The sequence below is a fragment of the Canis aureus genome, chromosome 5 (genome assembly GCF_053574225.1).
Source record: "Canis aureus isolate CA01 chromosome 5, VMU_Caureus_v.1.0, whole genome shotgun sequence".
NCBI lineage: Eukaryota > Metazoa > Chordata > Mammalia > Carnivora > Canidae > Canis > Canis aureus.
The window spans coordinates 70,883,523-70,897,390 of record NC_135615.1 but is presented as its reverse complement, the minus strand read 5'-3'; the positions used below and the strand labels follow the sequence as shown (position 1 = coordinate 70,897,390).

Below are 13,868 nucleotides of genomic sequence, written 5' to 3'. Positions count from 1 at the left end.
CATCCCACGGGCTCTCTATCCCTCCCTCAGTTCTCTGGCTCCCCACCTCGCTCACCCAACAGCCTCCATCAGGAGGAGGAGGCCTCCATCAGGCTCCCTCCTCTCCATCCTCTACTCTTCCAGGTCTTCCCCCTGGCCTCCCTTCCTTCTCTTACCAAGGCCAATGACTGCTAATGCTGCCAGGGAGTTCCCAAGGAGGTGTGGTCAGAGCAGGGCTTTGGAGGATGCATAGGAGTTTGCCAGGAGAAGGGGGGAGGGGAGTCAAGGTTGACCTTAGAGTTGTATGACTCTTCTTGCCTTCTTGAAGTCCACAGGCCTCAGTCTCCTCATCTGTAAACATGAGAGTAATAAGAGGACCTACGACCCGTCAGCGTTTTTATAAAGATTAAACGTATCAGTCAGCTTGGGCTGCCATCACTAACTCCCACAGGCTGGGTTTACTGGCTTCAACAAGAGGCATTTGTTTCCTTCCAGTCCCTGGGCCTGGAAGTCTGAGATCAGGATGTCCGTTTGCTGTGTCCTCATGCGGCCTTCCTCTGTGCTCATGCAGAGAGAGTGCTCAGCGCTCTGCTTTCTCTTAGAAGGTAAAGACACCAATCCTATTGGTTTAGCGTCCCCGGGCCCCACTCTTATGACCTCATTTAACTTTTCTGACTTCCTTAGAAGCCCTGTCTCTAAATCCAGTCACACTAGTGGGTTAAGGCTTCAAAATATGGATTCGTGGGGGAGACAATTCAGTCCACGGCATAAAATAAGTTAATATGTGAAAAAGTATTCTATTTTAATAAATACTTAGATACTACTTACCACGTGCCAGCTCCTGTTCTAAATGCCACACATATTAAAAGGCATTTAAGACATGCCGGGCACAGGCTGATTGCAGTCCACACGTCTTACGGTTGTGCTGTTGTGCACCTGCTGTGTGGCAGGCACTGTGGTGGGCACTTGGATCCCCACGAACCCCGTTAGTGGTCCCTGCTGTGCCCATTATACAGAGGGGACAAAGTGGCTTCCCTGGGACAGCCCGGGAGGCACTGGCTGAGGCTGGGTGATAACCCATGTCTGTTCTAACCCACATACCAAAGCCCGTGCCCTCCCCTCGAAGCTCGCTCTGGCGGTAAGTGTCACTCAGGATTCCCAGCGAGACAAGATAAAGGTCCAGACTCCGCCAGAGCCTTGAAAATGGAAGGAAATGACCAGACCCCATCAATGTCCTTCCACGTGGGAGGAGCAATCCCCAACCAGCCCAGGTGGTGCCCCAGGTGAACAGTGAGCAAGGAAGAGAATGCTCCAGAAAGCCAGAGGCCCGTGCTGGCCCCTCTCTCCGCAGGAGGCCAGGTAGTCCCCTGCCACATCAGCCCTCGTAATTCCACGTGGATTCTTTTGCCAGAGCCATTCAGCAGTGTCAGTGTTTGTAGAAGGGGAGGAGATGAGGTCCATGCAGGAGCAGGTGGTCTGAGGTGGACCGCACACGGCTAGGGGGGATGCGCCATTGTGGGTCGGGAGACAGTGTGGGGAGCAGGGGAGATGGGTGGTGGGCAGAGGGTGTAGGGCAGGCAGGGGCCAGGGCCCCAAGTCAGAAGACTCAGCTTTGTATTTGCTGGTGGTATGACCCCTGGCAAGTCCTTCTGCCCCTGGCAATCAATTTTTTTTAACATTTTATTATGAAGAATTTACAATTTAAGCTTTAAGTAGATAGAATAATATAGTGAGCCCCCATGTGCCCATGACTCAGCTCCTCCAATGACCAAGCCAAATGTCCCCTCCCTCCCTCTGCTCTCCCACCCGGGCCCTCCTCCCAGTGCTTGCTGTGAACGCGTCACAAGCATCCTATCACTTGATGCGCAGCTATTTGCGGAAGGATAAGGATGCTTTTTTAAAAAACATAAGCATGATACCAGTAACATGTCTGAGAACGTTGACAATGATCCGCTTACAACAAATATTCAAAGTTCAAATTTCCACCTGCCTCATAAGTAGCTTAGATTTTCTTTTTTTTTTTAGAAGTTGTTTGAATCAGGATCTGAATCAAGTTCCCACCTTGATTAGTTAACAAGCCTTTTAAGCTTCCCTGAAAATTCCTCCTTCATCTTGTAAGCATGTCTAAGACTTTATTAACTGAAGAAACTAGGGCATTTGTCCTTTAGAAGTGCCCTCCAGTGTGGGCACTGTCACAGTCCCTGTCTGTGAAAGAGTGGGGGCAGTGGTTCTCTCCAAGAAGGAAAGGAGAGAGTATCTGGGAATGGACACTGACAACCAGCAGGCACCCCACAGATGTGTCATGTGTTCATCTATCTTTTGAGGGTACTTGGGTGGTTCAGTGGTTTAGCGTCTGCCTTTGGCTCAGGGCGTGATCCTAGGGTCATGGGATCGAGTCCCACATCAGGCTCCCTGCATGGAGCCTGCCCCTCCCTCTGCCTGTGTCTCTGCCTCTCTCTCTCTGGGTCTCTCATGAATAAGTAAAATCTTTAAAAAAAAAATCTATCTTTTGAGTTTTTCAATACCCTGTTGCCTCTGTTTCTCTGATGACATCATTGAGGTTCAGAGACACAAAGTAACCTGCTCGGGCTCACAGCAGCTGTGGGCAGAGGAAGGAAATGGGAGGCTGAAACTAAAAGAATTGTGACTTCGGGCAGAGACACAGGCTCGAATCCCGCTCCGTTCTTCAACAGTTTTCTGGCCGCAGGTTCCCAAACTCCCTGAGCCTCAGTTTCCACGGGCCAGGAGGCCAGCCCCGCCCGAGGCTGCAGTGACGGGGGTGAGCAGAGCCCCATCGGGGCGCCGGGCACAGTCGGCCCCTCACCCCAGGGCTCTGGCAGCCCACGTCTGCCCCGGCCCTGCGCCCCCAGCCTCCCTGAGGCCAGAGGGCTCGTGGCCCTGACGGCGGCCCACGGCGCTGTGACCCCTCGGGTCATCGTCTTCCTCCTTGCCCCTCCGTCCTCTCCTTGCCCATCCCTGAGCCCCGGCCCGGCGCAACCCCACGCCCATCTGCGCGGCCCACGCGTCCGACTCCCGGGTGCCGAGCTCGGCCCTTGTGGGCTCCGGAACCGGAGACCTCGTTCACACCAGAGCCGACACCGACACTGGGATTTCTAGCCCGGCCGGCGTCCTTTCCTCATTCAGCAGGCAGCGTGCTGGGCCCTGCAAATCCTGACCCCAAGACTAGGGACAGCCCCGGGAACAATAAGGACCCACAGCCTCATACAGCTGCCCCCTGCCCCGCAGGCCCTGTGAGCCTAGGGGTCAGTCTGGTTCCAGGTCAGGGAGTTCCTCCCCTCCGACATTCTGTGCTGTTCCCACACCGTGCAGAGTGTTCTTCCTCACGTAATCCTTACCCCCTTCCATTTAGGGGATGGTAACTGTTATCTCGTTCCACAGGTGAAAAAACGGAGGCTCAGAGAGCTCAGAAGTAGCTGCTCCAGCATCAGAGCTAGGAAATGTCACCTGAGCTTGAAACCGACCCCAAAGCCACCTGGCCTTGGTCCATCTGATTCCAATACCCTGTGGTCCCAACATTATCTCTTTGTGGCCTGAAACCAGTCCTTCCCCTGGGGGTGGACCACAGGGCCCCCAGTGCCACCACAGACCGGGCCCCGCCCAACCACAGCCCCCACCCGGCCTTCCCACTGTCAGCTCTGTGGTTTCCCCAACACTCTCAACCACCAGCAGCTTTGACCATAATGGTTCCCACGAGGGTTGCTGGTCAATTTTCCTTGCTTGGTTCTCAAATTCTCCCGAAGGGGAAAGTAGCTGAGGCCCGCCCGGCAGGGTGGGGAGGGCAGGCCAAGCCACCCCTCCCTACAAAGCCTCCATGTCTATCTCACACTCAGGCCACACAGTATCATTTCAGCTTAATTTTATTTCCTCTTATAAATGGGCACAGCACGGGAAGTGTTAAAAAAAAAAAAAAAAACACAACCAAACAAAAAACAGAAACAAACAAACAAAAAAACCCAAACAGCTCCTTCACAAGGCTGGGACAGGTGAGTACCCATGGTGGGGCAGGCACCTGGGCCTCTTTTTCCAGTCTTTTCCCTCCACTTTTCCTTAGAGATTTGGCCATGAACTCAGGACGGGTGTGGTTAATAAACGGGTTATGGGGGAAAGGGCAGGGGAAGGCCTGGGGGAGGAAAGGACAAACGCCCGCTCGGCCCAGGCCGGGTTCTTGGAGGGCTCTGTACAGGGGAAAGGACGCACAGGAGGGACACTGTCTTCAGGGGGCTCTCTGGAGCCACACTGCCTACGAAAAATATTTACATGTATTTGCCACGCTGGGGCTGGGCGCGCTGAGCTGCCAGGTGGGCACCTGGGGGATGCTGGAACCATCAGCCCTTAGACGGCAACCCCAGGACCCGGGCTTGGCATCTCTGTAAATCTGTACAGTTTGTGGGCTTCTATTTACAGGCAGGCGGCCTGAGGAAGCGAGTCCGGGGTGGTGGCTGTCAGGAGAAATGCAAGAGCCGAGGAAGTGGTGGCCACTCCTGCCCTGCCCAAGAGGCAGAGGTGGGCCTCCTTCCTGCGCCCAGGACCCCCGCCCGGAAGCCTGGACAGATGGCTTTGCCAACCCCAGGGCGGGGTCTGGCCCACGCACCCCAAGCCACTGCCCGCAGACCCACCCCATCCAGCCCTGGTTACCAGCCATCCACGTCCAAGGTTCAAGGGGACAAACCTTTCAGGAGAGGAACCCCTCTGGCCTCCTAGGAAGACAGAGTCTGGGTTCTAAAAGTCACAGCTGGAGGGTGTGCTCAAACCCCACCTCCAGAGGCCCCAGCCGCTCTCCATGGCAGCTGAGGCCCCAGAGACATTCTCAAGCCGCATAAGCTCCCTCCCCTTTGGAATTTGCCCTGCTTCCAGGAAATGCCAGGGCCCTGCAGGACACCCTGGGACCTATCTGGCCAGGCCCTGCACGCATCACACCTCGTGCCCAGGCTGGGTGAGAGCCCGGCACACACATTGCACCTAGGAGAGCTCCAGCTCATCCTTTAACCGACCTCTCTCCTGGACCACCCTGCCCGAACTGGGCTGGCCAGAGCGGATTTGGGCGAGTCAGACTGTGTTCAGTTTCCAGAGGATCAAGCCTGGGTCTTTGTCTCGGGTCCAGGACTCCAAAAACAAGGCCCTCGGCCTCTTCTCTCAAATGCTAAGGACAGAGAGAAGGGGCCCGTGCCAGGAGGCAAAGCCCCAAGTTAGAAGCCAGGCCTTGGGATACGGGGAGTCAGGCCCACTGGGCCCGGCTAGACCCACACAGACCACTCCGAGCCCATTCCAGCCAGACCCAGCCCAGCACATCCATCCTTGCTGGGCCCCCCCATCGTGGGCTCCAGCCCCTGAAGGGGTCTCCTACCCCAGGCCCACTCTCCCTGGGTTCACGTCCTCTCTCCTCCATGCTCCCTGGCTTTTCAGCCTTGGCCTGCCCAGGCCTCGTCACCAGAGCCACTAGCCCCAAGACAGCAGCCAGCCAGGGAGCAGGGTTGAGGGAGGCCAGTGCTTTGGTCTCCCCCTCCCCGGCCCTGCTGCTCCGGGGATGACTGAGGCCAGGTCACCTCACCTTCAATAGATTGCAGGCCCAGAGTGCCTCCCCTCACTCCTGCCCCCTTCAAAGGCTGGGCTCCTTGCAAGCTTCCAGGCCCTACCCAGGGGGACACGGAGTCTAAAGGATGGAGCCCCGGGCTGGAAGTAGGATGGTGGAAAAGACAGGGTGTGCAAGTTCCCTGGAAGCTCGCCCTCAACACCTCAGGCACCCCTACCCCTCACCCTGCAGAAGTCTGCTGCCAGGGAGTCTTGAAAAGGGAACAGAAATAAAAGCTGGGTTCCTGACTTTAATCTGGGTTGAAGGTGAGGGGTGGGGGAGTGAGCACCAGCCAAACACAATTCAGGCCACATCCCGGGGCTTCAGGAGCCCCCACCAAGCACAACCGCCCCAAAGGAGATTTGCAGCCCCAAGTTTAAAATATCTACAGAAGCGGCGCCCTCTGCAAAGGTGACAAAGAAGGGGGAGGCGGGCTGAGGCCTGCGGCACCCCCGCCCCCACCTGCTCTCTGCTCCGGGCCTGGGGCAGTGTGTCTGCAAGGGCTGCTTCCAGCTGCACCCGGGAGAACCAGCAGGTGGTTTGGCCAATGAGTGGGTGAGTGTCCACGGGAAAGGCCCCAGGGTGGGACCGAGATGGGCCTCGCAGGCCCGGGGGAGAGGGTGCAGGAGGCCCGGGCGGCAGGGCCCACCCTCGCAGGCACTTTGGGGACTTGTGTCCTGGGAGGCAGAGTCGGCCCCTAGCTCAGAGCAGAAGGGGGACAGAGGGAGACCAGGAGCCAGGCCACACGCCCTCCCCGCCCAGGGCTTAACGGTCCTGGCAGACCCCAGCCCCCTCCCCAGCCCGGGGCCGCATTCCAGGAAGCAGCCTGCCTTTCTCAGCAAGGCTCCCAGAGTCCAGGGCCCTGGACTACCGCCCTGGGGGGCTGCAGAGGGGAGGGAAGCAGGCCTCAACGATGTGCAGTGCCCCAGAGGGCGTGTAGCCCATCCCCTCCGTGCCACACCTGTATTCTGGGATTCTGGGAAAGGCAGTATGTGCCCAGCATTCTCCTCCAGTGCGAGCGCAGGGCTGTGTGGGGGAAGATTGTGCATCCACGTGGGATTGTATCTGACAGGCCGGGGTCGGTGGCAATGTGGTTGGTGTTGGCGTCGTGGCGAGGGACCAAGTGTGACAGGGCAGTTCAGGGAACCCAATATGGGCTGATTGTTCCAGCCTGACTCCACCCTCCCCAGTGAGCCGGAAAGCTGGAGACAACATGCGTGGTGCCACAGTGTACGTGGGGGGAGGCCGAGAGAGGGGCAGGCCGCACCAGCAGGTGGGGATGTCTGGTGACTTGCATTGTCGTGAGCATTGGGGGGAAGGGGGCGTGAGAAACACGTGAGAATCAGCATCTTTGGAAGAATGTGTGTCTGTGACGGGTCTACATGGGTTCGGTGGTCAGGACTGCATATGATTTGGTCATCGCCTGCTTCTGTCTTTGTGTGTGACATTACGTGTGACCGTGTGGGACATGGGGTCTATGCAGAGCCCACTCGCAAGAGGGAAGTCCCAGCCCCTCTCGCCAGTGGTGGCCAGGGTACTGTCAGGAAGTCAGTTCCTTAGAGGCGGACAGGGATGAAGGTGAGGCCTGTGGAACATGTGCACAGGGCAGGGATGAGGGGAAGAGGACCCCACAACCCCAGAAAGACCAAGACAAAACCAGGCTGGCGGCATGAGGTCCCCTCTCTCCTGGGCAGAGAGGAGCCCTGGGACAGTAGTGAGAGGCTGCAGTGTCTTCAGTGATTTCAGGGGCTGAGCCTGCCAAACGCTAGTCCTGGGAGCCAGCCTGAGTGCCTCTCGACTTCCAGGAGACCTCAGCCGGCCCTGTGGGGACAGGTCAGGGCCCAAGCCCATCTCAAGCCCCACCCCTCCTCCCAGCAGCCAATCCAGAGCTTCCTTCCTCCTGTCCAGCTGACACGAGGTCCCGAAGCTGGCTGATTGCGGGGAGAGCGGGGAGGCCAAGATGAGCTCGTAAGGGCACAGTCTAGGGCAGATGGCAGTACCCACAGGCCCTCAGGCAAGATCTGTGAGAGGCTGGCAGTCTGGGCAGACCTTGGGAGGGCAGGCAGAGATGAGCTGGGCCAGGCTCCCTTCCGGGCCCAGTCCCAGGCCAGGGCTGGTGGGGCCAGGCTGGGGGCTAGGCAGAGGGGTGATGCTGAGCTACGGGAGGCACTGTGGCTCCGCTAGGCGTAGAATTCCTCCTGCTTATCAGGCTTCTGGTACGTGACGCTCGCCTGCTTGGGCTCCTCCAGGGTGTAGCTTCCTTCATCCTTCTTCTTCATGCGGTAGATGAGTAACGTGACTAGGAAGGCAGCGAACAGGGCGCCCACCACCCCACCTACAATCACAGCTGTGGAGGAAGAAGGCAGAGGTCAAGGGCTAGGACAGGGCAGGATGGGCTTGGGGCCTGGGGGGAGGGCAGAGGAACCCGGGTAGGGAAGTGGCTGAGAGTCTTGAATCTGAGACTGGGGGTGGGGTGAAGTCAATGCTAACTCCGCCAGCACTGGGTGGCATTCGCAGCCCCTCACCATGGCCTGGCTCCACCCTGGGTGCCTGACCCAAGCTAACTCACAGAATCCCCACACACACTCTCAGGGAGGTGCCACAGTCCTCGTCGAATCAGCCAGAAGATGCTCCGATATTTTAGCTCCTCCCAGGCCCCAAGCCTCACCTACGAGCACCTCCTTCCGCTCCAGGATGCTTTTCTGAGGCAGCTGAGCAGCTGAGCTGCCGGAGTCGATGGCATTGTCCAGGAGGCCCGGGCCAGGGCGCGCACCCTTGGGCAGCGTCCCCGGCGGAGGTGACGGCTTGGCTGCAGCCCCGCCCACGGCCACCACCTCATTGGCTGTGTCTGGCTGTGTGGTCTCCTCCTCCGGCAGCTCAAAGTCCCCACTGGGCCCCCCGCTCACTGGCACCTCGGGCTCATCCCGGATCGTGGTCAGGACGGACTCCGGAGTTGGGGTCTGTGGGGAGGGTGGCATGAGCCCGGGAGCCAGGTCTCCCCACACCTCTTGCTGTGCGGCAGCCCACCCCACCCCCTACACCACCCCACCTCCCCGGTGGGTCTGACATTTACTAAGCACTCACTATGTGCCAGGCACTGTGCTAAAACAGGTGATGGACATTTTACCCTCACGACATCCCCACGAAGGAGGTATTATCACCCCTACTTTAGAGCAGGTCCAGAGAAGTTAAGTGACTTGCCAAGGACACACAGCTAGTACGTGGTGGAAGCAGAGCTAAAATCCAGATCTCTCCAGCTCCAGCGGCCTGTGCTTGTAACCAGCACACTACATCTGGCCATGTCCTGTCCCCAACCCGCCTCCGTCACCTCTCCCTCTAGCTGCCTGAGTGATGATCCTTGGGAGACTGCTGTCGAACTGCTGTTTGGGGTCTGCTAGACGCAGTCTGGTCCCCAGGCCACGTACCTGAGGCAGAGGGGCGTCCCTTAGCCTGGGGGTCAGACCAAAAGCACAACTGCAGAGCATGATGCCCCCTGGAGGTGTGTCCAGGAAACCCCCTGGGGGAAGCAGGACCAGGGCTCGGATGCCCCACGGACGTGCATGGAGACCCAGCCTGGCGTCCTGCTCTCCACGCCCTGTCACTGTTTCCCCTCCCCGCTTGGCCCACATCCTTGAGACACCGGACAGGCCCAGTGCTCAGAGGAGCTGAGGGCAAGGCCGGCATCCCACCGGGGCTGGCACTGACCTGACGGTGCGCCACCACCCGAGGGCCCCGCTCCACGAGGAGGGCTAGGGCTGCAAAGGGCTTCTGGACCCCGGTCAGCGCTGGTCCCCGCATCCCCCGCAGGCACCAGGCTACTTCTCCCATTTCCTGGATCCCACGCATCCCCTGCCTTCCTGACATCTCCACCCCTTCCGTTCAACCTCAGCCCGACCCCCCCACACACACACATGTGCACCCAGTCCCTGGAGGGGCTCGAACCCTGACCCTGCCTTCGCCTGAGGGTGGCCCGGGCACAGGGCCGCAGCATGAGCTGCAGGTTCTCCTCTCCGTCACCCTCAGGCTAACGATGGCGATGGTGCTGACGACGACGACGACGACGACGACAGGGAGACCCCTGGTTGGTTTACTCTGCCAGGCACTGTTCCTGGCCCTGGACAACCCCCACCACGCTATGGGTCGCATCCTATTAGTTCCTCCCCTCACAGACTCAGGGCCAGCCAGACGACACCGCTGACCTCCTGGCGTCACGAGGCCACCATGGGCGGTGGGAGAACTTCACCAGGACGCGGGCCGCCCCCCACAGCTGGCTTCACCCACCTCCTTCCCCGTGTGAAGCTTGTCCCACGTGGGAAGCCCAGGGCCTGGTCTCCCTCCCACACCACTGACCTCTGTGCACATCCTGGGACTCCCTCCCAGCCTCGGCCCCCCCGGCCCCATGCCTCTCTCGCCCTTTCCATCCATGTGCGGCTTACCCCCAGGCCCTGACCCACGCTCCTCTGCTCCCACTCCCCGCCCTCTCCCCAGCTGCTCACCTGAGCCACCTCCGTGGGGCCAGGGGCCGTGGTCCCCAAGGGCAAGGTGCTCTTCTCGGGGAGGTCAGGCTCCTGGGTGGTAGCCGGCCTGGGAAGGGCCCTCGGCCTGGAGGTAGCTGTGCTGACCATCCTGGGTGTTGGGGCCTCTGTGTCCAAGACAGCCACCGTGGTGGGAGGGGAGGGCGCCGCTGGGGTGGTGGCCCGGGCCGTGGCTGCCGTGGTCAATGGGAGAGGCAGGAGCCTCCGTACGCCGGTGGTCCTTATGACAGAGGTGGTGGCCGTGGAAGGGGGTGCCGCAGGGATGCTGGGGACGGCAGTGGCCACCGTGGCGGGCACCGTGGCCACAGTCAGGGCCCCCGCCGTCGTGGCGGCCGTGGGAGCCGTGGGAGTAGAGATGGTGGTGGCTCTCTGACTGGGCTCTTCTGGGACCTCTGTCACCACTGGGGGGCTGGTGGCTGGTTCCGGGGTGGGGTGCTCAGAGGGGAGCTCTTCAAACGGGGTGCCCACGGGCTGGATGTCCACGGTGGGCAGCACTGCAGCTGTAGTAGACACTGCCATGGCCACATCCGGGCTGAACCGCATGGCTGTCTCAATGCCCGACTCCTGCTCGAAGTCTGGGGGGGCGGGGGAGAGGAGAGAGCTAGGGAGCTGGGAGATTGTGAGGGGTGTGAGGGCCCCAGGTAAGCAATGGCCATCAAGACTGGGGGCCGCTCCCATCCTCATCCGCACAATTTTTCCAGGACAAGGCAAGAGAAAAGAGGCAGGCACAGCCTGGCCAAAAGTTGCCAGTTGGCTGGTGGCTGGTGAATGTTCCCTAAGTCCTCTCTGCCTGGCCAAAACTTCTAGAGAGAGCACCTCTTCCAACAAGTCTTCTCTGATTGTTCCAGACCACCCAGCCTGGGCCTTCTGGCACCTTGAATCCAGGCAGTGGCAACTAAAGCCCTATCGGGTCTTTAGCCCTTGCAAAGGCTGGGGGGCAAGTAGGGGAGTGGCATTCTGGGAGAAGTCAGACCTGGGTACACCCTACCATGAGCATGTGGTGGTGGGCATCCTCAGGGCTCCCCCGGAGGCCCAGGCTACAGGCAGACAGCAAGGAGGGGAAGGAGCCCTTCCTACAGGGGATGCTTGAGCAACCTGGCTGCCTCTGAGCCAGGACACATATGGAGGCCCCAGAGGAAAGGAGAGGGAGGAAGAGAGAGAGAGAGAGAGAGAGAGAGAGAGAAGGCACAGCCGGGTCCCGGGGCACCTGACCAGGCGGAGAGAGGAGGGGTGGAGAACAGCCAGAGAGGTTCAGCAGGAGAGGCATGACCCAGCAGAGATGGATTTTACGAAGATTAACTTGCAAGAGGCTTACACGCAGTAAGCTAAAGTAGGGAGACTGGAGGCCAGGGTCCGTGGGAGGCCGGGTCCGTGGCACGCAGACCTCCTCCCATCCGTCAGACTGACTTGTCCTCCCCCCTCCCCCCCGCACTGGGCCCAATCTCCGCATGTACTCCTTTTTTTTTTTTTTTTAAGTGATCTCTACACCCAACGTGGGGTTCAAGCTCCCAACCCCTAGATGAAGAGTCACACGCTCCTCTGACCAAGCCAGCCAGCCCCGAGCACACAGGCTTATTTAACTGATGTTCAAGCTCCTTCTCTACTCCAGACTGTGATATCTCATGCCGAAACCTTCCAGAGGCTCTGAGAAGAAGGCATATTTATTCTCACCATCCCCAAGGAAGAACACAGGCCCTCAGGGAGGGACAGTGGCCGAAGGTGGTACGGCCGTTAGGTGGCAAAGCTGGAATTCAAACTCGGGGCGCCTCCCTCTCTTCATGCCACTCTGCTGGCCTTTCCTGGGAGCCAGGCCGCGGAACCAGGCCTGTTCCAGGCACGGTGGAGGCATCTGCCCCTTTCCATGGCTCCCCGAACCTGCCCCGGGCTGCAGCTGATCGGACGGGAGGGCACCACCTGACCCAGGTCGAGTGAGCCAAATGATCTTGCTGACGATATGCCACTGCCACCGAGGGGTGGCTACTAAGTTCGCACAAGAGGTGGTGGCAGTGCTGCCACCTGGGTTGGAGAGAGGTGTCTGTGTTCCCTGACAGGTGCGGGAAGTCTGCAGGGGGCTCCAGCAGAGCTTGTAGAGATAGAACCATGGGGAGCAGGGAGTCCTGAGCTCTGAGGTCTCAAGGCCCTGGTTCCAGCCCCAGGAGGATGGTCTGCGCTTCGGTGCTTGTGGTCCCCGGCCTGACCTCCCCCTCCCCATGTGGAGGCCAGCTTGCGTGGGCCCTGGAGGCAAACAGCATTGCCCACCCACAGGGAAGAGGAGGGGGAGGTACTTACAGCCTGAGCCCGACCCTGAGTAGAGGTCATCCAGCTCATCATCAGGGAAGGAGTCGTCATCCCCAGAGCCCTCGAGGTCCACGGGCCTCTCAAAGTTCTCGTTGCGCCAGCGCTGAGCCTGGGGAGGGCAGAGTTGGGCACAGAGCTCAGGACCTGAGGCCAGCAGCCTGGACACGCCCAGAGGGACAACAGACACGCTCACAGGCCAAGTGACAATGAGGGACAGCATTAGATGTGGCCACCCTGTAGGCAAACAGAGCTAGGGCCGGCCTGATTACCACTTCCCACCCACGCAGGGGCCAGGGCAGCAGCGCCATCTGCCCGCCTGACGGCCACCACAGGGGACTGGGCCACTCCCCCATGCCCTGATGGGAACTGCTGGGGGCAGAAGCGGGTTTAGAGCCAGAATGCTGGCACTGAGTCCAGACTCTAGCACTTATTAAATGTGCGACCTGAGGCTAACAAGTTACTTAGTCTCTTCCTGCCTCGGTTTACTCATTACCTAGAAGCAAACCGTGCCTGCCTTCTTGTGGTGCTGTGAGCATGCAGTGTGCTAACGTGTGCAGTGCTGAGCACACCTGCATGCCACAGGCACTCGGCATAGGTTAGCGTGACTCTCAGCGTGGCCCCGTCCTCAGACCCACACTCCAAGTGCCTTTCACAGACAAAAGCCCCCAAGTCCTCAAGGAAAGAGAGGCAGGGCTGATTCCATGGAGGAGGGTGCTGAGGCCCACTCAGCTGCCCTGGGTCACCAGACAGCACAGGACGCACTGAGACTCAGACCCCGTCAGGGACCCCAAGTTTCAGACCTTGCAATCCCAAAGGCAGCGTGATTAGCTCCATTAGTCAGATAGACAAGGGGCCTGGGGAGAATGGGGCTTCCAGAAGGAAGTACCTTGGGTAAGAGTGGGTGCAGGCTCTAGCCCTGGCGCTGGGTCTTCCCCAAAACAGGAAGTTGGCCCACCTCCCCGCAAAGGATCTCAGTGCCTAAGTTAGCTCAGGGCTGGAAACCACTTCCACTTCAAGGGGGTCGAGAGTGTAAGAGGGGCTTCTCAAAGGGTCCCGCTCACCTGGCCTAAGAGTCCTCCCGGGTCAGAACCTGGGGAGGCCCGGAGCTGGGGCCGTTCCTCCCCACTGCAACCCTGCAGTGAGAGCCAACACAGTGGCCGGGCAAGGCAGGAGGACCCCACCTGCTGCCACACCTTTGACCCTGGCTCTGCCCGGCCAGGCCCTGCTCCTGAGAGCTTTCCCCCCGAAAGTGAGATTGCCCCCGAGGGCCCGGATCTAGAGGATTAGAAAGGCATCTCCAGCAGAAGGAAGAGAATCAGCACAGCTGCGAGGTGGGGAAGCGTAGCCTGGGCTCTCAGGGCTGGCCCCCCTGCCCTCCAACCTCACTCTGGGTCCCCCTGCACCCCTCCACTTGCTGGATTCCAGCCCCGCCGCCGGCAGCTCCCCATTCCTGGAACATGCCTGTG

At 59.7% G+C, this 13,868-nt stretch overlaps 1 protein-coding gene across 1 annotated transcript in view; it reads right to left on the bottom strand.

The window, feature by feature from the left end:
- Positions 1-3,841: 3,841 nt before the first annotated feature.
- The window catches only part of SDC3 (syndecan 3), a 43,585-nt gene continuing 33,558 nt past the window's right edge, over positions 3,842-13,868 (bottom strand). Inside the window, exons 7-10 of the mRNA XM_077896504.1 lie at positions 12,394-12,511; positions 10,066-10,679; positions 8,238-8,529; positions 3,842-7,916 (exon numbers count right to left, since the gene is read on the bottom strand). Of these exons, the coding sequence (XP_077752630.1) occupies positions 7,750-7,916; positions 8,238-8,529; positions 10,066-10,679; positions 12,394-12,511 (1,191 nt within the window). The 3' untranslated portion in view covers positions 3,842-7,749. The remainder of the gene's footprint in view (positions 7,917-8,237; positions 8,530-10,065; positions 10,680-12,393; positions 12,512-13,868) is intronic.